This window comes from Corella eumyota, chromosome 4 (genome assembly GCF_963082875.1).
Source record: "Corella eumyota chromosome 4, kaCorEumy4.1, whole genome shotgun sequence".
Taxonomy (NCBI): Eukaryota; Metazoa; Chordata; class Ascidiacea; order Phlebobranchia; family Corellidae; genus Corella; species Corella eumyota.
Window position 1 is genome coordinate 8,009,867 of NC_137493.1, and position 24,047 is coordinate 8,033,913.

Consider the following 24,047-nt stretch of genomic DNA (forward strand, 5'->3'; position numbering starts at 1 on the left):
TCTTCTAAAAATTGCTGCAATTTTAAGAACAGGCAGACAGGTTGCATTTATATACATTTTTTTATACCGATTGTCCTTTTCTATAAAAACGTGTTACTTTTTAGATCAAAAAACCATATTATATTTTTCGGAATTTTTTAAAGCATAATTCCAAATTTATTTAGGCATTTAAGTAAAAGTTTTAATTTAAAAAAAACATTTAAATTTTTTTTATTTAAACAAACGTAAACCAAATCAATTAGGATCTTATAAGCAAACTTTTTAACAGCAACCTAACAAGTGACAACGCCGCGAGATTTTTCAGTTTGGTTTTGTAAATAGGGCATAGGCTTCAACTAGTTTTACTAGAAAAACTTAACTTGCAGACTACGCAAATGAAATCGTGACCTGCACTAACGAAAATTTATGGCGATATAAAAACAACCAGATAAAGTTAAAAATAAACAGGAAAAGGTATTGTCATTACGTCAATATCACAATTTACATGTGAGTCAAGTCACGCGTAACGACGGTTGAGCGAATTTTAATTTGTTCCTAAATTCCAAAACGATTTTTTTATTTTTAGATAAACAACATTTTGATCACAATACTTATGTGGTTGTGCATTTTTTGCATAAAATAAAGACTTTTTTATAATTTGTAATACCTTTATAACTTTTACTGCCTATTTTAACTATTCCCCTGACAACCCTTTCCAATTCTATTTTCCATAAAATAACTTAATATTTTTTTTACCCAACCATCACTTAACCATCAAAATGCAAAAACTTTTACTTTGCTGAGTCAAAAGAGTTAAGTAAGATCTTATTTTGTTGCATTATTGCAAAGTAATATTTTAATTAATTAGAAACAGAACAAAACCTACACACGAAAAATTGTATAAACATTAACTTTCCACAAATATTACTTGGAACACTTTTCAAATAATTGCAAAAACTTAAACGGCAATTCGAAGCAGCAAATAAATTAAAAAACATCTATTAAAAAAAACAAATTTGCAGCAGCATTGTTGGGGGACAGATACAAGCTTTTCATTAAAACAAAATTTAAGTTTCACTGTCATTTAATGATAAGCTTTAAAATGAGCTAATACCTACCAACCGACAGTCAATATTTAAGAATCTAAAGTTCTAATCAAACATTTTAGAATTCTAGATTTGCCCCGGTCGTCCTTATTCACTCTGAAGAAGTGGTCAACATAGCTTGATCGTCCAAGGAGATGAACAAAATCCTCATCGTGAGTTATAACAACTAACTGAAAGTTACGCTGGCCTGCTCGGGATTCTATGATACTTTATAGAAAAAACTTGAATTTAAAGCATGTGATACTAAAAAAACCAAAGCATGTGCTTTTTTGCTTTAAAGCTTAGACTGTTTAAACGCCTTCCGTAAGGGTGCTACGACATAAAAGCAGTGAGAATCAAATCGATAATTGTTCTATTCACTACATTATGCCAATTAATAATGTGTATATTAGAAACACTTAATAAACAATTAGTACAGTAAGTTATTTACATTTACCTAACTAGAGCTCTTGCTAGACTCTCGATATTATCACGATCGAGGTTGGTTGTTGGTTCATCCAATGCTAATATACCACAATTTATACAAAATGTTTCAGCTAATGCAAGTCGTATCACCAACGATGCCAAAACCTATTAAAAATCGAACTATGCATAATTTAAAAATAAATTTTTTTTACAACAATTTAGAAAAAATAGAAACCACAACAATTTAAAATTTAATAATTTTTTGTTTTTATAACACCTAAGATGATAGTTTCCTGTAATTTAATTAGAAAAAGGTGTGCTATTGTTACATGAAAACTGGGCACAAAGAAAGTAGTTTGGCAATGCTGCGGCTTGACCTTGAAACCTTTAGCTTTTAATCCAATACCGTGACCAAAATATAACAAAGACATATTAGAAAAAACTTGTTGTGAATTACTTTTTGTCCAGCACTACAGCGGCCTCTCATGTCCATGGAGGTGTCCCCAGAGTGCATCACAACCCTGTAGTTGAACACTCTTCTACTTCCTATATTTGACCCAGTGTCATCACTACTTTCTATCTGGATGTAATCAATATCTAAAATAAAACTTGTTTTATAAATTTTGTTTAAATTAAATTGTAATTCCAGTACTGATACACAAAAAAATTATTTTTTAGGAATTTTGTATAAAATTTTACTTATATTTTTTTTTACCTTTTCCTCTGTAAGTTTCTTGCCAGAGATCGCGAATTATTTTATTAATTTCATCCATTTTGATTTGGTGAAATCTCATCACAGCCCGGTCTAAAGCTTTGTAATATTTTCCAAGATCACTAGAAGCTAGTTCAAGTGTGGTCGAATTAATTAAACAAGCTTTGTAACGATCATCAGCAAATCTAAAACATAATCTTAGTAATAAGTAATGATAAAAGCAGTGGGAATCGAACCACTATCCGTTAGGTATCAAAAAACTGTTATGAGAAATGCCCTAGCTACAACACTTGCTACCAATTTATGTTTAAATTAAAATAATTATAAAAATATGTAACCAAATGTTGAATACTAAAATTAAACTACTTTCATTAGAATCCAAAATTAAAATGTGTTTAGAAAATATTTTACAAACAAATACAAATAGCTTATTACTTAAAGTCATCTTTATTGAGTTCTTTCTTTTTATTTCTCAACTCAGTTTTGCAGAATTCCTGATTGGAAATATGATGTTGTTCATCTTTTTGAAGTTCGTGGATTCGTTTGCTCAGCTTTCTTCCTTCACTGCAAGTTTAGTTTAAAATTATGTTCAAAACATTAACAATTTGTCATTTTCAACACAACCCGACAACAACTTGGAGCTTGACAAACTTATGTGACCACTTTATTTTATTCGTTTATTTGAATACACCAAACTCTTGAGGGATTAATTATCATATGGTTAAATAAGTCTGTTAAATATTAAACTATACAATAAATTCTGCAAAATTAAACATTTTGATCAACTTACTCGTCCAAATTATCTGCGTTCATTCCTTTTAATTTTTCACCCATTTCCTGTATTTGAACTTCAACATTTTTGATGTCTTTTTGCTGTTCCCTTAATGCAACATTATCATCCAAATCACGCTGGCGCTCCTGAAAATTTCAAGCATAATTTGTTGTTCATCACAACCTAAGATTTTATTGTATTGTGCAGTTCATGTTACCACAAACCAGTTTTCTACATGTTTAACTGTTTAGTATATTATCAACCTAATAATTTCTGGCTAACAACATAACTACAATAATTCATTAGGCTCTTACTTAAATATACTTAAATTTTAGCACATAGACAAGTAAATATGTATATTATCATGTAGCAATAATTTGATTACTGAGCATGTTGATAATTCTTTATGAATGCTTGCAACCATTTTTGTTAGTTTTTCAACTTCATTTTTGTATGAGTCAATTTCATTTTGGACAGCATCAATTTTTTGCGCCACTTTCTGCAACATAAAAAAAATATATTAACACATGAATTTTATTAAACAAAATGTGTTTAAAATAAATATAATACATTTTATCATTTCTGTTCTTCTAAAAAACTGACTAAATTTTGGCCAATAAGTTTTAAAATATTTTTGTCGATTTAAAACAGATCTTTTTTAAAATAACCTTAAAAAAGAATTTAATAACCTGTATTTTAGACGGCATGTTTGACTCCTTAAATTGTTTAACATTTTTGTCAATTTCTTGAAATTCATGTTGTTGGCGTTGCAGTTTATTTAAATTCCTTATCATTTCATTTAATTTATCCTCATTTCGTTTCTGTTTTTCTTTTTTGATTCTTTCTAACTTTGCATGCTCACTTTAAAATGTAAGGCAAATTATGAACAAACAATACAAAGTGTTTAAGCAGTCATGAAAGGCAATAATTGAGCACCTAGAATATTAACACGCAATAGTTTTTTAGGTTAGCAAAATTGTATACTGTTGGCGTTGATAGCACACCTTACTAAGAAACACCACAGCATAAAAGCAAATGAGCCTAGGAACATAAATGGTGAAGCTAAGTACTCAAACCACTACACCACCTTCCAGAAAACATGATAACTGTAAATCCAAAAAAAATGTAACCTTACCTTATCAACGGTTCCAGTTTTTTCTTGTCATCCAGAAGTTCCATCTTATTTCTTTTGATATCGGAAGTAAAAGAAGTTTGTATTTCTTGTAGTTGTTCACATTTCTGAAGATCAGTTGTCAATTGAAGTTTACTTTCCTATTTAAATAATAAACAATTTTTTTACATTTATATTGCAATAAATGGGGACATCTTAAATTTTACTATCCCAGTCTTAAATGGTTTACTGAAAGCATACGCCCAATATCTCCATTTCATTGACATGAAAACTTTTTTGATAAATCCCTTTAACCCACCTTTTTTCTGAAAAATGTCCATTTAATTTTCAAAAAATTGTCCTTAACTATTATTATCATGAATTTAAAGTATAATAGCTGTGGTACCCCTTTGTGCTTTAAAAAAAATGTATTCAACGTTTTTTAGGTAACAACCATCTTTGGTAAACTTGATTAAACTTACTTGAATTGAATGAACTTGACTTTTAAGATGATGTAACGTTTCAGTTTGATCTTCAATACTTTGTCGCTTCTTTTCTAACTCTTCATTTACTATAACAAACAATAGTAATTATAAATCCATAAAATTGAACTAGTTTATGTATTATTCTGTTTGAGCACTATACCCAAAACAACTAAAATTAGCAACCTCTGTTTAATTGTCTGGTAAGTTCCCTTTTTTCTGTTGTAATTTCATCTAAGGATTTATTGGAAGACCCGGATGGAATTCTTAATTTAATTCTTCTTATTTCTCTTTCAAGATTTTCAACTTCAGCCTATATTAATTAATATGAAAAACAAAAGTAGAAGAGACACAACTAGATAGCAAATAATCATGTAAAGCATTATAATACCCTTAAAAAAATTATTGTTTTCACTGACATTTTACAAACAAATTTATTCTTATTTTTATTCACAAAAACATATATATTTTTTAATAACTGCTTAATAAACAAATCTAAGTTACATTATTAAGTCTTAACAGTTAACAAATTGGCAAGCAAAACCATAGCAGTTAAGGTACTGGGAACTACCTTAAATTATGGTTTTGATTCCCAATGCTTTCATATTAAATAAATTTATGTAAATTACTGAAAAAGATATACTGTAACTTACCAACAAATTGTCAACTTGATTGACATCTGGTAAAGACGATTTTACATCTGCATTCTCTTTGTTTAATAAACTTAAACTGTTTTCTATAACGTCCACAGATTTTGTAAAATCAGAAATTTTCGATAACAATTCCTCATTTCTATTTCTTAATTTTGGAATCTCAGTGTTAACTAAATAATCATACTCAGTCCTGAAAACAATAATTAATATGTTGGTTATACAAAAAATAATTTAGCTTGTAGACCAGTATTAAGGCATTGTAGTTAATATAATATCTCTGATAAAGAAGCTCAACTTTATAACCTTATAAAAGCTTACATTTTAGATGTCCTTGTTGGTTAAGCATATTAAGAACTTGCTGTATTGGTAGTTTATTAACTTAAACTAATATTTGTAACAAATATTAAAACAAAACAAATATGTAGCAGGAAAAATAAATCCAAAATAATTTTTTTATGTAAATATATATTTGATACAAAAGAATGGTTTTACTTTTTAGGTTTGTTGTCAATTAAAACTTGATATCTTTTCTGCTTGCTTTCCAATTCTTTTCTCTGAGCAACCAACTTACTTGGAGCAAGTTCTAATTTTGTTCTCAAGTTATCAACTAACTCATCAATTTCCTAAAACATTTAATGTATAAAAATAATATTCAAGACTCTAGTAAGTCTAACAGATTTAATCATTAGTTTTTCAGGTTGATATTTTAAAAAACAATAATAAAAGTAAATATTTAAAATAGAAATAAAAAAAATTGCAATTTTTTAAGAATAAGATTTATGTGTTATTCTTATTATTTATAAATTAATTGAACAAATCTTTACTGAAGTTTCTTCAAAAAGTCTTTGACAAAGTGGGCATGGTATTTCTGATTTACAATCGTAATTATCCTCTTGCATATCACGAAGAAATTGTTTGTACATGTATTGTATTCCATCAGTTAATCCTAAAAAAATTACAAAATAAATGTAATAATTTATTACATAAAAACAGTTCTTGAAACTTTTTGAGCCCCAAAACTATTTTAAGAGATTCTAGATCGGTGTTCATTGCCGTCAAGTCACCCATAATAGGTAAAAATGTAAAAGAAAATACAATCCAAAAGGCAAATTATTTACCAAAGTTTAGAAAAATTGGACAATCTTAGACAATTGACTTTTATTTTTAAAAATATTACCTTTGGTGTCTTGCATTGAGTTAATATCTGATTTTAACTTTTTAATATCAGAATTAATATCCTTAGATCCACATAATTCAAAAAGGTCTTCATCTAATTTTTCAGACTTTATTTGTTTCTCCTCAATTTGTCTCGAGACAATTTTTTGCTCGGTTTTGTATTGGGTCAAATGTGACCTAAATTAAAAAAATTATTATTGTCAAAATTTTTTAGTAAAGCAAACTTTTGTTAACCTAATTTAATAGCTGTGTAGGCCACAACAGATTTTTTAAATGATTTAAGAGAGATTTTACTTTTGTGAGTTTAGTTCCGCCTGTTTTCCAGAAATTTCTTCATCTTTTATGTGGATCCATTTTTTTACTTTTAACTTGTCGGGAAAATCATCATATGAAGCTAATCCAGCTTCCATTAAATTTCCTTCAACCTTTTTCTTGATTCTTTGAATTGTTTCACATTTAGTCATTTTGTCCTTTTTCATTAAGTCAACTTTTGTCCTAAACAAAACAGTTATTAAACTAAACAATGGCAGTGTTATTAGGTATCTCAGTACGTTTGATATAGCAAAGCTAAGGAGGGGTAACAATAATTTCATATAATAATATCAAAGGTAATTTTAAAACTTAAAACAAATATTTATTTTTTTCTAAATTTTTGTTAGTTTTTTTTTGTATAATACACTATGAAAAATTTTTAAATTTTTAGTTGTGAAATGGTGTCATAATAGACATGTAAGACATTCCAATCCTTTAAAAAACCAGTATGATGTTATAAAATAACAAATCAAAATACCTTGCTTCTTGTGATTTTTGTAAATCTGCAATTTCAGAGTCCATATCATCAACTTGTCGACCAATTTTTAATTTTTGCTGCTTAAGATGGTTTAAATTTTCTTTTAATTCCTCAACATTATTAGATTTTTCATTTCTTTCAAGTTCTTCTTGCTATAGAAAAAAAAATTTACATTTAGTAGAAAATGTCGAAATGATAAAGTAAATTTTTTTTAAACACTTACCGCTCTATTTAACTTTTCTTGCAAAATATCAAGTTGACCATTATCTACAGCAGCTTGTAACCTTGCCAAATCACCTTTATTCTATTTAAAAAATAAATAGAGTAAAAATAATAAATAGCTTATGTAACATTATCTTGTATGCTAACAGGCGTTTATAAATGAGTCAATACAATAAAAATTTAATATCTAAACCTTGTTGAATTTGAAGGTTATTTCCTTGAGATTTTTTTCCTTATGTTTCATTCCTCCTATAAGTTCAGTCTTTACTTGAAATGAAGATTTTAACTCTTCCTCTCGGTTCTGATTTTCAGTATGAAGTTGAATCTAAATTTAAAAATAACACAATTTAAATTAAAAAAAAAAACAGGTTAAAACTTATAGTATTGTGTCTTATACAACATTTTTTCATATTCAGTATAATAAAAACAGCGTTAAAAAAATATATTTGTCACTATTTTATAGCCAAGTATATATAACAGATAAAATAAAGTTATAAATAATGGCCATGCTAAGACAACATATTAGACATTTGGCCTATTTACTTGAAATTCAAGCTACATTCTGTCATGTTGACACTCAATATTTAAACACTTACTTTTTTTGTTCTAAAATTGCGGTCTTCTCCATCAACAAATTGAGCAAAAGATTGTTCAAATTCAATAACTTGTTCTTCGGTTAAACTCCCCTCACCATAAAAACCAGATATTTCGATGTTACATTCTTCCTTACATCTAACAATCATGTTATCTCTTTCTTGTCTTTGCTGGTCTGCCATTTTTACTTCTTGTTCCATGTTACCTGCGATTAGAGAATTTTTGATTCAAGTTTTAAATAGGTTATGAAATAATTTCAATAATAAAGAAAAGATGTTAGTTGAGAATAATAAAAATACTGTTGTTAATGTAACAATGCCATGTTTTAAAAAAAACTAAATGTATTTTTCTTTTTTACTGCACTATTAAATTTTTTATATCACTTATATTTTTACTTACATTTAAGTGCAAAAAAAAGCAAAAACCTAAATTTTTGAACTTTAATGATAAAAAAAACATAATTAAAACAATTAATATTTTTTTTTTGCGATTAATAAAGGAAAACTTTGATATTACCTTGGCTAACTGAAAGTTGAATTTTTTTGTCTGATAATTCGGCCATTTTCTGCTGCAGTGGAACAATTCTTCTCTCACATTTATTTTGTTTTTCTTTTTTTGCTTCCAAATCTTGACCTTCATTTTCTTGAAGTTGGGCTAGTTGGCTGTCACTTCCCTGAAATAAACAAACCAGAATTCACTCTAAAATAGGCAAATTTAACATTTAATTTCCTTATTTCCTTTATATGCACTATTAGTTCAATATGCATTTATTGAAGGTTTAAAGTTTATAAATTAGCTAAGAGGTGTAGTGGTTAATCAATTGACTTCTCTAAAAAGATCCCAAGTTTAAACCATCTGTGCTACGCTTTTGCGCGTTTAATTGAGGGGCTATAAACTTTATGAACACCTTAACTAAAAACCAATCAACAATTTTATTATTAAGCAATTACAATAAATAATATTTTAAACATCAACAAACAACGCGCGCCTAGGTCGAGATAACTAATGTTACTTCAGGCAATGAAGTTACCCACTCATACTAACAGTAAACAAATACGAATCATATTTATATCACCTTAAATATGTGTTTGATTCGACCCTTTAACTTTTTCTCATCATCAATCATTTGTTGATGTCTGCTTTTCAAAGACCCATGCTCACTATTTAACTTCATTACTTCAGTTCTTTTTAATTCTAATTCTCTGTGTTTTTCGCGTATTGGTTTTTGGTCATTACCAGCTTTTATTGCACTCTGCTTTGCATTCTCAAATTTTCTTGTAAGTTCCTATTATTAAAAAATAAATAAAACAATATTGTATGTATATTGATAAAACAAATAATTTATAAATAAAAATAGTCTTAGTTTATATTTCAAGTTCTATACCAACTTATTGTTAATACTTGTATTATGTTATTAAATAACCTAAAAGCAAAACAAGTTAAGGAAAAATATTTGTAATAACACTAGCCCTGTTGCCAGTTTTAAATTAATTTTGTTATTTTAAAAGAATCACAAATTTTAATATTTCTACCTCATATTCTCGCTGACATTGTTCAGCTCTTTCCTTATTGATTTTTAAATAACCCAGCGCAACATTTTCTTTTGTCATTTCTGATTTCTGATTCTTTTGAATTTTTCTTATTTCATCAAGTGCTTTAATATATCTTAAAAAATAACAAAACTTGTTAGTTACATACTAAAACAACTAAATAATATCATAGAAAGTTGATTTTTTGATTTTATGTTTTAAAATTTTCTTGTTACCTTGTTGCTGCAAAAATATCATCAAATTTTTGTTTGACAGATTTTCCTTCGCTCAAAGGCCAATTAGCTTCTTCCTGATGACAAAAAATTACATTTTCCAAAACTGGTTTGGAGACACCAAGCGCAGAAACCATTTCTCTGTTAAGTTCCGCACACTTTGATGTAATTGAAACCTTTTCGTCATTTCTAAATATATTAAAAAATTATGAAAGAACTCAAGTAAAGTATATTTAAAAGAAAACAATATATAAATATAATACTCCAAACAAAAATTTAAAAAATAAAAACAAACCTAAAATAGAACAAAACATAAGTAAAAGTTTATAAATAAAAGCAACAATTTGGTAAATTTAATTTAAAAAAATGTATATTATATATTAATGCTTATAAATATTAATGTTTTGTAGTAAACTGTATATATAAATGAGACCCAATTAGATTGTAAATTTCACTCAATAATGTGAAAAAAATTATTTTATTTCAACCTTATCTTAGTAATGACACCATCCATAGTTTTAAACTGAACAGTTTTTGCTTTCTGTATAGCAGTCATTCCCCTTTCTACTAATATTGAGTGTCCATGAATACTTTTGCACTTTAAACGAACCTGTCAAAATTAAAATTAGTTTTTTTGTTTGTAAGTTATTTTAAACATTGCATTTACTACACTTCACATTCACCTTAGCTCTAACTTCATTCTCGTTGGCTATCTTTGGATCGTGAACAAAAGCTCCACCTTTCGTGTTGATTGGATGATCGCCGGTTGTTGCATATCTTAAACATTCTATAATTGTCTGTTAATAAAATTATTAATTTACATTTTTGGTAAGTCAGAAGAAAAAGTGCAAATAAATAAAAAAAATAATAGTCAGATATAGAAACTAAATGTTCAATATTTGATTTAGTTAACTCATAACAAATACGTACTTAAAATAAAAATTAGCCTTTGTTAATAAATATTAAATTAAAGAATAAGAGTAAAAATTTAATTTTAATATAAATAAAACAAAAAAATGAAATTGCTTAACTGATTAACTTGAAAAAAAATAGATTTCCTTTTAAATTTTATTTTAGTATTAAATGTGTTTTAATCTGAACCACTTACTGTCTTGCCAGCTCCATTGGGTCCAACCAACAAAGTTAACGGATGTTGAAACTCAATAACTTGTTGATTTTCATCTTCCGATCCAAACGACCGAATCCCTAAGATCGACATTTTCTCGATCATAGACATTTTTAGTTTATCGAAATAAACCAAATAAACTTCAATTTATTTTTATAATTTTTAACAACAAATTACATAAATAACTGCTACTTTTATTTTTACAGCCAAGTTGTTTTCATTTACATTAAAATAAAAAATCGCTAAGCAGCTCGGCAAGGGCGCGAAAAAAAGTAAACGTCATGGTTACATCACTTTAGGGTTTTACCCTAAATAAAATAGTTGGGAGGATAAAACACGACTTAAACATGCGAAAAGACACAATGATAGCAAAAAAAAAAATTAAACGTAGTTAAAGGTTCAACAATTGTTTTAAACTTTAAATATTAAATAAGATCCTCATTACAAGCCTACAGCCTTGGTACGTTAAACTTAGTGCAGCTTAACTAACTATTAAATAACCAAATATTTTAAGGATGTTTTTCTTTAGTGTTCCCTTGCTAATTTAGCTTTGCTGGAAATTTTTTTTATATTATTTCCTACACAAATACATAAAAAATAAAAATAATGTATTAAAATAATTGCACTTTTTAGTAAAATTTGACTAAAATTAATGTTTAAAAACAAACTAAGAGCTGTAGATGATAGCAAGGGCTAATTAATATCGATTTAATTATGAATCTAAAGATCGAATTCGACATTTAATGATTCTAGATTTGCCTTGATCATTCTTTTTAATTCTATAGAAATGATCAACATAGTTAGATTGTCCTAGTAGATCAACAAAATCCTCATCATGAGTTATAATAACTAAATGGAAGTTACGCTGGCCAGCTCGTGATTCTATGATACTGCAAACAAACAGAAGAGAACAAATTATTATCAAAACTGTTAAAACAAATTTTTGTTTTTTTACCTAATAAGAGCTTTTGCTAGACCCTTTTTATTGTCTTTATCAAGGTTGGTTGTTGGTTCATCCAATGCTAGTATTCCACAATTTATACAAAATGTTTCAGCCAACGCTAGCCGTATTACCAACGATGCTAAAACCTATAAACATATAGAATTAACATATTTTGCATATATAGTTTTTTGTAAAACACACAAAGTAATTTTAAAAGAGTAAAAAGGCATGTTATTAAGGAAAAAAATATCCTGTACTAACCTAAATTAGATTTGCCAAAAATCAACAGTTTTTTAAGTATTATTTTACATGGAGTAACAAAAGTAAGGCTGTTTGCCAAAAAAAGTACATTTATTTTTTTTAACTTACTTTTTGTCCAGCACTACAGCGCCCTCTCATATCCATAGAAGTGCCCCCTAGATGCATTACAACTCTGTAGTTGAACACTCTTTTTTCTGCACCTGGGGCTGTATCATCACTACTTTCTAATTTGATGTAGTCAATATCTAAAAAACACACTAATACTACTCTAGTTTTTACTTTTAGAGAACTATTTAATATACATAGCAAAAATCACTTGCTTTAGCATTTTATTCTTTTGCAGCATAGACTAAAATTTAATGATCGGATTTATGCAAAATTTTTAAGCACTTAAAATTTAAAACATTGATTTAAAATTAATTATAGTGACAATTATCAGACATTTATCACCTTTTCCACAATAAGTTTCTTGCCACAATTCCCTAATAATCCTATTAATTTCCTCCATTTTAATTTGGTGATATTTTATAACAGCATGAGCTAATGCTTTGTTATATTTTATAAGATCTTCATGAGCCAGTTCCAGTGTAGTCAAGGTAATTAAACAATCTTTGTATTTAATAGAAGCAAATCTAAATAAATTCGTCTTATTGATAATACAAATACCTAATGATTTAAACTTAAAATTGGAAGGTAACTTGAGTTAAGCTAACCCTGCCTTCTAGTGGTTGAAGACATCGCAACTATAGAAATCATAGCTAGGTACCAAAAAAAGGAGGTTCAACGCATTTTATTAAATTAATTATTCCTTTTAAATAAAGTTACAAATTGATAAGGTTTTATTTATGAAAACAAACAACTTTTATTAATATATTTACTTAATATCCTTCTCATTAAGTTCTTCGAGGTTTTTTTTTACTCTATCTTCACAAATACGCAGTTCCAAAGCACAATCTTGTTCGTTTTTTTGTAGTTTTTGTTTTTGTTGATTTAACTCATCAAAATATCTGTAAAGTTTTTAAAAAAAATGATAAATTTTTTTCTAAACAGTTATTTTTAATGGGCATAACCTTTTTTTTAAAAAACAGTTCTTTGTTACATATTTTAATGAGAGTTTATTAACTCACTCTTCCAATTTACTAGCAACCATTTCTTTTAATTTCTCGTCCATTTCCTGCATTTGAACCACAACATCTTTTATGTCCTTTTGCTGTTCCCTCAATGCAACATTATTATCCAAATCATGCTGTCGTTCCTGTTAAATTAAACCATAATTTATTTATTGTTAACGATGGGGCCGAATGTAAAGGTGTTAGTAAAAAAGCTGTGGGTTGAGCTATTAATCCTTTAACATCTTTTCCGATATCTGTAAAAAATGCTAACCTGTTGTTAAAAAAACATTTTTTTTAGAAACGGATTCAGCCAAATTAACAAATCTAAAAAAAGTACATACCGCACAAGTAGATAATTCTTTATCAATGTTTGTAATTTTTTGTGTTAATTCTCTCATTTCATTATCACAAGAATCAATCTCTTTTTGTACAGCATCAATTTCTCGTGACACCTTCTGCATAAAACAAGTATATCACTAATAATTGTTTAAATTAAAAGTGGCTATTACAATGCAGTGAGTGCTGTGTATTAATAGATCAATAAAATTTATATTTAGGCAATTGTACCATAAACTACCATTATTTCAGCTGATATATCCGACCCTTTAAATTGTTTAACTGTCTTGTCAGTTTTCTGAAATTCCCGAAGTTGTTCCTGCAGTTGCTGTCCATTTTGTATCATTTCATTTAATGTTTCATTAATTAGTTGTTTTTTTTCTGTTTGATTTTTTTCCAAGTTAAAATGTTCACTTAAAAATACATTCAAAAACAAGTTTAGCATTTTATTTTATCCAAAATCACTTCCTCTAACAAGCCCAATACCCAACAAGCAGATAAATTTAAGTAAATAGAATTTATTTATGGTTTGTTTAACCCCTAGTTTGTACATAGAGAATATTAAGAAAAAAACTTGTAAAACCTTTCTAACAGAACAAGTTTATTTTTGTCATCAAAAATTTCCTTTTTTGTTATTTCCAAATTAAAAGTTAGAGCAGTTTGTATTTTTTGAAATTGTTCACAGTTTGATAGATCTTTGAAGGTGGCTAATTGAAGCTTTTCCGCCTAACAAAAAATACAAAACAGTATTTATTTATAGACTATTTTTAAAATAAAAAATAAATAAAATTGGTATGATACTTTAGCAATAAATCTATACTATCATTGCACACTTTTAAATTTTGTAGCAAAATATAAGATTTTTAAAAGCTTAGATAACATCCAAAACTAAAATAATGTAAATTGTATGTTATCTCAGTTATTTTTGATTTTTAACCCCTATTCAGTTTTAAGCTGCAACTAGCAGTGTTATGTGCTTTTGAAACTTACCTGAAATAAAATAAGTTGATTTTTAAGATGAAGTGAAGTTTGTTTTTGATCTTCAATACTTTGACTTACCATTTCTAAGTCTTCATTTACTTAAAAAAATTGTTTTTAAACTAAGATTATACAAATTGTATAGCCTACATATTATATGAAAAAATCAAATTTCGACTTATTTGATAACATTTTACTAATGTATTTACTACAAATTAAAAAATAAGTAAATAAATATATAACAACTTTTTTTTAATTTTTTGGAAAGGGTTTTTCTGTCTGATGATATTTGATCTAAGGATTTATCTGAAGACCTGGATAGTATTGTTAATTCAATTTTCTTTATTTCTTTTTTAATATTTTCAACTTCAGCCTACAAAAATTAAAAAAAAACAACAAGACTATTTTGATAAAAAGCATAACAAATCGAATTAACTGTTTAATTGCATTTGTTTTAAAACAAACATACACACTACCAATCGCTCAAAATATGAATTTAAAAAGTGTCATAAAGCTTTTAAATTAAAAGTTGAATGTTAACAATTTAAAAATAACTTTTTTAAATACTTAACACTTATTTTTATTGCAGACATTAAACTAAACTTACTAACAAATTGTCGACATGATTGACATCCGGTAAAGAAGATTTTACATTTAAATTTTCTTTGTTTAATAAACTTAAGTTGTTTTCAACAACTTTTACAGATGTCGTATAATCAGAAATTTTTGATAACAACTTTTCATTTTTAATAACTAATTCTGGAATCTCGATGTTAACCAATTGATGATATTCAGTTCTAAAACAATAAAATACATGGAATATGCCTTTGCCAGCTTGTTATTTTATTAAACTAATATAAGGTCAAAAAATTATTTGTGACAAACCAGTGGAAAATTAACAACAAGGTATAATATTTAACATACAAGTACTTTATAACCGTAATTTATCAAAATTACTTTTTTTGCATTAATTTAACAAAAATTTTACATTATTTTTTTTAAAATTACTTTTTTGGTTGGTTGGCAAGTAAAACTTGATATTGCTTTTGTTTGCTTTCCAATTCTGTTTTCTGAGCCCCCAACTTACTTGGAAAAAGTTCTAATTTGGCTCTCCATTCATTAACTAATTCGTCAATTTTCTAATAAAAAAGTTAGAAAATAGTTATATTTTAGTGTTTAATATACAAAACAGACTTACTTTACCAACAAAAATCCCAATATTTTTATAATAATTTGCACAAAAATTCATAGAATACTTAATTGTTTAAAAACAATTAGACAAAAGAAAAATTACATAACTAATATTTACCGAAGTTTCTTCAAAGGGTCGTTTGCAAAGCGGACATGCAATTCCTGATTTACAATCATATTTATCCTCCTGTACATTCTGAAGAAACTCCTTGTACAAATACTGTATTCCATTTGTTAACCCTAAAATTATTATTTAATCATATTAGTGCACATGTTTTTTGAATAGTATTTAAATAACAATTTGTATATTAACAAAAAATTTTTACCAATATGGTTTTATAGATAGTTTGCTGTTTCTTTGCTAGTAACACATTTTTATTTACATTGTTATGCCAAACACATGAAAGTATATAAATAAAACAGGTTACAAAAACATATCTATCTTGGAGAAATTTATTTAAATGTTATTAGTGTACTAAAAAACTATTAAAAACCTTTTTTGTCTTGCAGTGATTTGATATCAGCTTCCAATTTAAAAATATCAAAATCAATATCTTGGGATCCACATAATTGAAACAAGTCTTTATTTAATTTCTCTGACTTTATTTGTTTTTCTTTAATTTGTTCTGTAATAATGTTTTGTTTAGTTTTGTATTGCGCCAACTTCAGCCTAAACTAAAAAAAAATAATGTTATAAAATATTTGAAAGGGTAATTAATAGTTTAATAGTGATGCAGAGTGTAAAAAATGTAAAACATAATAAGCTAAATAAAGTCACCTTTTAAAAAATTATGTAACCTACTGTATTAAAAATATGTATTGTCATGTTTATTTTATTTTATTAATTATTGATAATAGGTGACATTACTTTTGTGAGTCTAGTTCTGCTTGTTTTTTTGAAATTTCTTCATCTTTTTGGTGAATCCATTTTTCTACTTTTAATTTATTAGGAAAATTATCATATGTACCTAACCCAGCCTCAATTAAATTTCCTTCAACCTTCTTCTTGATTTTTCGAATAGTTTCGCATTTTGTCATTTTCTCTTGTTTCATCAGGTTAACTTTTGTCCTAAACAAAACAGAATTTGAAATATAAATTTAGACATATATATGTTTAAAACTTGTGGTTCTTGAAACAAGTGAATACAATACTTCTAGCATGAGCATTATCATAATATTTTCTTTTGTGCCAGTTCAGAAAACAAATAAAAGAGTTTTGCACTATATACAACCCAACTTCAAAGCCATAACAACAAAATAAGTTAAAATTCAATAGACTAAAACAGTTAACTACCACACCTTTCAAATGTTTGTAGATCTGCAATTTCAGAATCCAAAACTTCAATCTGTTGACCAATTTGTAACTTTTGTTGTTTTAAACCATTTATATTTTCTGTCAACTGCTTAACGTTATTTGATTTCTCGCTTATTTCCAGTTCTTCTTTCTTAAAATATATATTTAATTTCAATGAGGAAAAAATAAAAGTTGCATTAAATAATTTAACAAATAAAACTATCATATAACAAAATCAATTTAAAAAATAATATAATTTTTAAGATTTAAACTAGTATTTACTGCTTTATTTAATTTGTTTTGCAAAAGTTGTTCCTTATCTATGGCAGCTTGTAATTGAATAAAATCAGCTTCATTCTATTTTGAATTAATAGAATTAAATAAATATTTATAAAGTGTATTATTAAAATAGTATTACTATAAGTAGCCAATGCTAACACAGTAGAAATATACAGTTTTAAAATAAATGCAAATTGTACTAAAAAACTAATGTTATTCTAAGTTACAATGTAACAATACAAAAATTGACCTTGTTAAATTTTACGGTAATATCTTTTAGATTTTCTTCCTTATTTTTAATTTTTTCTGCGAGTTTAGTTTTTGCTTGAAACAAAATTTTTAATTCTTCTTCTTGTTTCTGATTTTCTTCATCAAGTTGTTTCTTAATTACAATAGATGAAATATGTGTTTAGGTTATAGGATTTTTAAATAAAAAAATAAAGATTTAATGCACATAGAAATATTTATTGCAATTATAGCCATACTATAACAAATGAATAAATGGAATGAAAAAAAATTCTAGTTTTATTAATAAAAATAAGTTTTTTATTACTAGGCAAATACACCAACAAATTTCAAAATAAATAGGTTATTAGGTTACTTTTTATGCACAATATTAACCTTTTTTGTTTTTAAATTCAAGTCTTCTTCATTAACAAATTGAGCAAAGGATTGTTCAAATTCAATAACTTGTTCTTCGGTTAAACTCCCCTCACCATAAAAACCAGATATTTTGATGTTACATTCTTTTTGACACCTAACAATCATTTTATCTCTTTCTTGTTTTTGCTGGTTTGCCATTTCAACTTTTTGTTTTTGTTTACCTTAATTAATAGAAAGTAAAAATGTGATATAAGCTAAACATAATTTATTTCTAAAATGTGGAAACAAAAATAATTGAAATAAACAAATATGAATTAAATTTGTTATTTTTTTCCGTTGAATTATTGCAAGATGTATTATTGTATATCTTTTAATTATTTTTAATAATACGCAAAAAACTAAAATAAAAAAATTTCCAATCTATTTACGAAAAAATTGTCCAACTGTATTGTTTTGCTTATTTTTATTTTTTAAAACTGTCACTTAAACATGAAAAGTTAAAAAAATGTTTAAACAAAACAAAAATATTATTCTTTTGTTAATTTAACAAATTATAAATATAAATCTATTTAAGAACCTAGACTAAGAGTAAGTTCAACTTTTTTCTCGGGTAAACTATCCCTTTTATGTTGCAACGCAACTTTTTTTTCTTCACATATGTTTCGAGACTCTTCTTTAGCTTTCACAATTTGACAAATGTTTTCTTGCAGTTGAGCAAATTGACTATCACTTTCCTGCAAAAATATCTAATATAAGAAAAATTTGTATTCAACTAAACTTATTAGTTACATTACAAAACTGACTTTTTTGTGATTATTGCGAAAAATTATGCACATAAACTTTAAAAAGAAAAATTGATGTAAACGTCTATGTCATAAAACATATTATTGAACAAAAATTTAAGTAAATATACTTTTGCCAACCTTAAATAGGTGTTTGATTCGGCCCTTTAGCTTAGTTTCTTTTTCAATCATTTGTTGATATCTGCTTTTCATGGAGTTGTGATCACTGTTTAACTTCATAACTTCAGATCTTTTTAATTCTAATTCCTTGTACTTTTCATTAAATGGTTGTAGTTCGTTAGTAGCTTTAATTGCATTCTGTTTTGCAATTTTTAATTGCCGTTCCAATTTCTAATTGCCATGCAAAAACCACAATATTGATAATATTTACAAAATACAATTTTAAATAAATTTATGTGCAATAATATATACAACATGAAATGACAAAAATAAAAACATATTTTTAATTTTGGGGTAAATATATTTTTGTAGTTATTGTGCTAGCCTGAATGTTCTTGTTTGTTTTGTGTTAATAAATAACTTTTAATTTTTTAAATAACCCATGTCCCTGTTTTTTTAAGGTAAATTATATTGACTTAGTAGTTAAATTTTAACCATTTACCTCATATTCCTTTTGACATTTTTCAGCCCTTTCCTTGTTAATTTTAAGAAATTTTATATTAGCTTTCTCTTCAGTTATTTTTTTATTTTGAATCTTTTGGATTTTTCTGATTTCTTTAACTGCTTGTTCATACCTTTGCAAAAATATTTTTAATTAAAAAAAAAATACTAAATTGTTACTTTTTTATTAGTTTATCCATATTATTTTCAGATAATAAATAATATAGGTGATAAAATCAATAATATAGCTTAAAGATATTTTTAAATAAGTATAAAACTCAATTGTTTTGTTAAAAATAAATTTTTAGGTTTTATTAACTTACCGTGTGGCTTCAAAAATATCGTCAAATATTTGTTTAACAGAGCTTCCTTGACTAAAAGGCCAATTTGCTTCTTCCTGGTGACAAAAAATTACATTTTTCAATACTGGTTTGGAGACACCAAGTGCAAAAACCATTTCACTGTCAAGATCAATATTTTTTGATGACATTGAAACTGTCTTTTTATTTCTAAAATTTAAAAACAGTTGTTAATTTAAACATATATTCTACAACACTTTTTAGTTAAATAAAATACACAAAGACAAATAGTTAACTTTTATTATAAGTGTTTCTATAAAAGAAGAAAAAGAAGAATTTTTTTTTTGTTAAAGCTGTAACAAAATAAACTCTTACCCTGTTTTTGTAAATAAACTGTCAAACGTTCTTCTTTCAACTTTGCCTTTCTTCTGTATGGCCTTCATATGTCTTTCAACTTCAACACAGTCACCCTCAATGTTTCTACACGTTAAAGAGACCTAAAATGGTAAAGATATAAAATAGAAAAAAAGCCTCCTTACTATTTTAAAATTATTTTTAAATAACATTTAAAAAAAACATGAATATATGCATTTTAAAATAAAAATTGTGTAAGTAGATCCTTTTTAATTAAAACTTAAAAAGTTTATTAAAACTATTTTAGTTTGCAACAAATTGACATTGCAAAATTAAGATATGTGTTAATCACTACAAACAACAAATAAACCTTAGATCGAATTTCATTCTTTTTGGCTAACTTGGGATTATGAATAAAACCGCCTCCTTGTGTGTTGTTTGGAAGATCTCCAGTTGTTGCATATCTTAAACATTCTATGATTGTCTGTTATTAAAACCAATAATATTATTTTAAGTAGGATAATACTTAAGTGAGCACAAAAGTTCTATTTTACATATGTTTATATTAATCAATTTATAACAATTCCTAAGTATTCGACTATTAAAATAACTTTTACCCAAAATGTAATATTTAATTTAAACATTTTTTTGTGTAAATAACGTACAGTCTTTCCAGCTCCATTGGGTCCCACTAACAAGGTTAACGGATGTTGAAATTCAATAACTTGTTGATTTTCATCCTCTGGTCCAAACGATCGAATCCCCAAGATCGACATTTTCTCGATCATTGACATTTTAAGAATTTTCAAAGAAGGCCTATACGAATCAAGATGATCTATATATCTTCCAAAGCTAACCTAGTCTAGCAGTGGTTTGTTATTGTCAAATCGTACTAATAAAACGCCTTTTACCTTTTTTTCCCTTTTTACCTAGGTAAAAAATAAACAAAAATTTTAATAAACCACGCCAAAAAAAACTACTAAAATTAAAAACCAAAACCCCATATTTACTTATAGGGTATTCCCCCTAAAAAATACATTCGTTTAGGATAAAAATTAAACCATGACAAATTAAAAACTAACATATAGATTGAAATATATTATAAACTCGTTGTGTTTTTTATTCAATTTATTAAACATTGCTTTTAGTTGTTTTGCTTTTTATTTTTTTCCATATAATGCAAAATTGAAATATTTTCCACTATTGGTTTTATCTTTGTTGAAGCGGGTGTGGGTAAAACCCGGATATCCACGGATATTGATGGATATTTTTTTATCACGGATATTTTTGTGTCTATTGTTACGTAACAGTACTGTATCACGGATATTTTTATATTGCCCACTATATAGTTAAAACTGTATCACGGATACTTTTATATCGGTTAATATATAGTTAAAACTGTATTACAGATACTTTTATATCGGTTAATATATAGTTAAAACTGTATTACAGATACTTTTATATCGGTTAATATATAGTTAAAACTGTATCACGGATATTTTTACTGACCAAAAAGTTCTATTGCGAGTCATTTCAAGCAGAGTCAAAATAGGAAAAATCGCGTACAAACAATATAGAAAATACAAAACATAATTGATAACATTGGAAGTAAAAAATCTCCCGCAGCCGTAAGATAGCATGAAATGCCAATGCTCACTAAAAGTGATCTCCCGCTAAAAAATCAATTTTGAAAATTTTAATAAATCGATAATGGACATAACACAATATGTTAATAAAAATATCCGTGATACAGTTTTAACTATATATTAACCGATATAAAAATATCCGTGATACAGTTTTACTGTATATTAACCGATATAAAAATATCCGTGATACAGTTTTAACTATATATTAACCGATATAAAAATATCCGTGATACAGTTTTAACTATATATTAACCGATATAAAAATATTCGTGATACAGTTTTACTATATATTAACCGATATAAAAATATTCGTGATACAGTTTTACTATATATTAACCGATATAAAAATATTCGTGATACAGTTTTACTATATATTAACCGATATAAAAATATTCGTGATACAGTTTTACTGTATATTAACCGATATAAAAATATCCGTGATACAGTTTTAACTATATATTAACCGATATAAAAATATCCGTGATACAGTTTTACCTATATATTAACCGATATAAAAATATTCGTGATACAGTTTTACTATATATTAACCGATATAAAAATATTCGTGATACAGTTTTACTGTATATTAACCGATATAAAAATATCCGTGATACAGTTTTAACTATATATTAACCGATATAAAAATATCCGTGATACAGTTTTAACTATATATTAACCGATATAAAAATATCCGTGATACAGTTTTACTGTATATTAACCGATATAAAAATATCCGTGATACAGTTTTACTGTATATTAACCGATATAAAAATATTCGTGATACAGTTTTACTGTATATTAACCGATATAAAAATATTCGTGATACAGTTTTACTGTATATTAACCGATATAAAAATATTCGTGATACAGTTTTACTATATATTAACCGATATAAAAATATTCGTGATACAGTTTTACTGTATATTAACCGATATAAAAATATTCGTGATACAGTTTTAACTATATATTAACCGATATAAAAATATTCGTGATACAGTTTTACTATATATTAACCGATATAAAAATATTCGTGATACAGTTTTACTGTATATTAACCGATATAAAAATATCCGTGATACAGTTTTAACTATATATTAACCGATATAAAAATATTCGTGATACAGTTTTAACTATATATTAACCGATATAAAAATATCCGTGATACAGTTTTAACTATATATTAACCGATATAAAAATATCCGTGATACAGTTTTACTGTATATTAACCGATATAAAAATATCCGTGATACAGTTTTAACTATATATTAACCGATATAAAAATATCCGTGATACAGTTTTAACTATATATTAACCGATATAAAAATATTCGTGATACAGTTTTAACTATATATTAACCGATATAAAAATATCCGTGATACAGTTTTAACTATATATTAACCGATATAAAAATATCCGTGATACAGTTTTACTGTATATTAACCGATATAAAAATATCCGTGATACAGTTTTAACTATATATTAACCGATATAAAAATATCCGTGATACAGTTTTACTGTATATTAACCGATATAAAAATATCCGTGATACAGTTTTACTGTATATTAACCGATATAAAAATATCCGTGATACAGTTTTACTGTATATTAACCGATATAAAAATATTCGTGATACAGTTTTACTGTATATTAACCGATATAAAAATATCCGTGATACAGTTTTACTGTATATTAACCGATATAAAAATATTCGTGATACAGTTTACCTATATAGTAGGCAATATAAAAATATCCGTGATAAACATATTGTGACGTAACAATAAATGCAAAAATATCCATGATGCACATATTTTAATACAAAAATACATGTTATTTGTAGGTTTTAATATAGTAATTAGTACCAAAACATAAATTATAGTCAAGTTTTACTGTAATAAACAGTTTAAAAATATTCAGGACATTTAATTTTAAGCGTAATTGCCTATAAAAAAATATCCGGCAATATCCAGGATCCGGGTTTTACCAACTGCCTGTTGAAGCACAGTGTTTTTAAAAAAATGTTTTCTGTCCTAAGCAGTTAAAGCTAAAAACTTTAAATAGTTTCGCGTTTTGTATAAAGTTTTTAGCTACGTTTTTTTAAACTAAACCTTTACGTCTATGGTTTAACAAATTAACTTCAGATTAACAGAGGTGGGCACTGTAGGGAATTGTTTAAAAGTAAAAGTGTCCGTGGGCAATTGTATAAAAATACGGGGATGGTAAAATAAATGTCAAGTAATCAATTTAGATGGCTAATTAAAGGTAAAAGATGGTCGTCAAGTTAATTAAAAGTCATGACAAAAATCAAATAAAAGTGTCTGTTTATTAATAACAACGTACACAAAAAGGTTATAATACACTACATTAAGCACATAAACTACACTGTACAACTAACTACATTACACCCGAAAACGTTAACAATATTTTTAGAGACTACATCCTGCTACTATACTTCAAAAAG

At 26.3% G+C, this 24,047-nt stretch overlaps 1 protein-coding gene across 4 annotated transcripts; it reads right to left on the reverse strand.

Annotated features, from left to right (window-relative positions):
• Positions 1-817: 817 nt before the first annotated feature.
• LOC145749611 (DNA repair protein RAD50-like) lies at positions 818-20,829 on the reverse strand. Of its 4 annotated transcripts, none has more exons than XM_082565430.1 (27): positions 20,609-20,829; positions 10,448-10,561; positions 10,253-10,374; positions 9,768-9,953; positions 9,535-9,667; positions 9,078-9,287; positions 8,519-8,675; positions 8,005-8,207; positions 7,602-7,733; positions 7,410-7,490; positions 7,187-7,338; positions 6,691-6,891; positions 6,398-6,573; positions 6,045-6,166; positions 5,713-5,843; positions 5,221-5,410; positions 4,754-4,880; positions 4,568-4,656; positions 4,110-4,246; positions 3,664-3,835; positions 3,360-3,473; positions 2,993-3,120; positions 2,638-2,766; positions 2,206-2,387; positions 1,948-2,087; positions 1,522-1,655; positions 818-1,292 (listed from the first exon to the last, which is right to left on the reverse strand). In XM_082565430.1, the coding sequence occupies exons 1-27, from the start codon at positions 20,735-20,737 to the stop codon at positions 1,115-1,117; spliced, it is 3,969 nt and encodes a 1,322-aa protein (XP_082421556.1). In that variant the 5' UTR covers positions 20,738-20,829; the 3' UTR covers positions 818-1,114. The 4 variants fall into 4 exon arrangements, with proteins under 4 accessions (XP_082421556.1, XP_082421554.1, XP_082421557.1 ...); XM_082565428.1 differs by lacking the exon at positions 20,609-20,829 and adding an exon at positions 10,873-11,577; XM_082565429.1 differs by lacking the exons at positions 818-1,292; positions 1,522-1,655; positions 1,948-2,087; ... (21 more) ...; positions 10,253-10,374; positions 10,448-10,561 and adding exons at positions 11,008-11,780; positions 11,846-11,979; positions 12,203-12,339; ... (21 more) ...; positions 19,965-20,086; positions 20,314-20,427.
• Between the last annotated feature and the right edge of the window lie 3,218 nt (positions 20,830-24,047).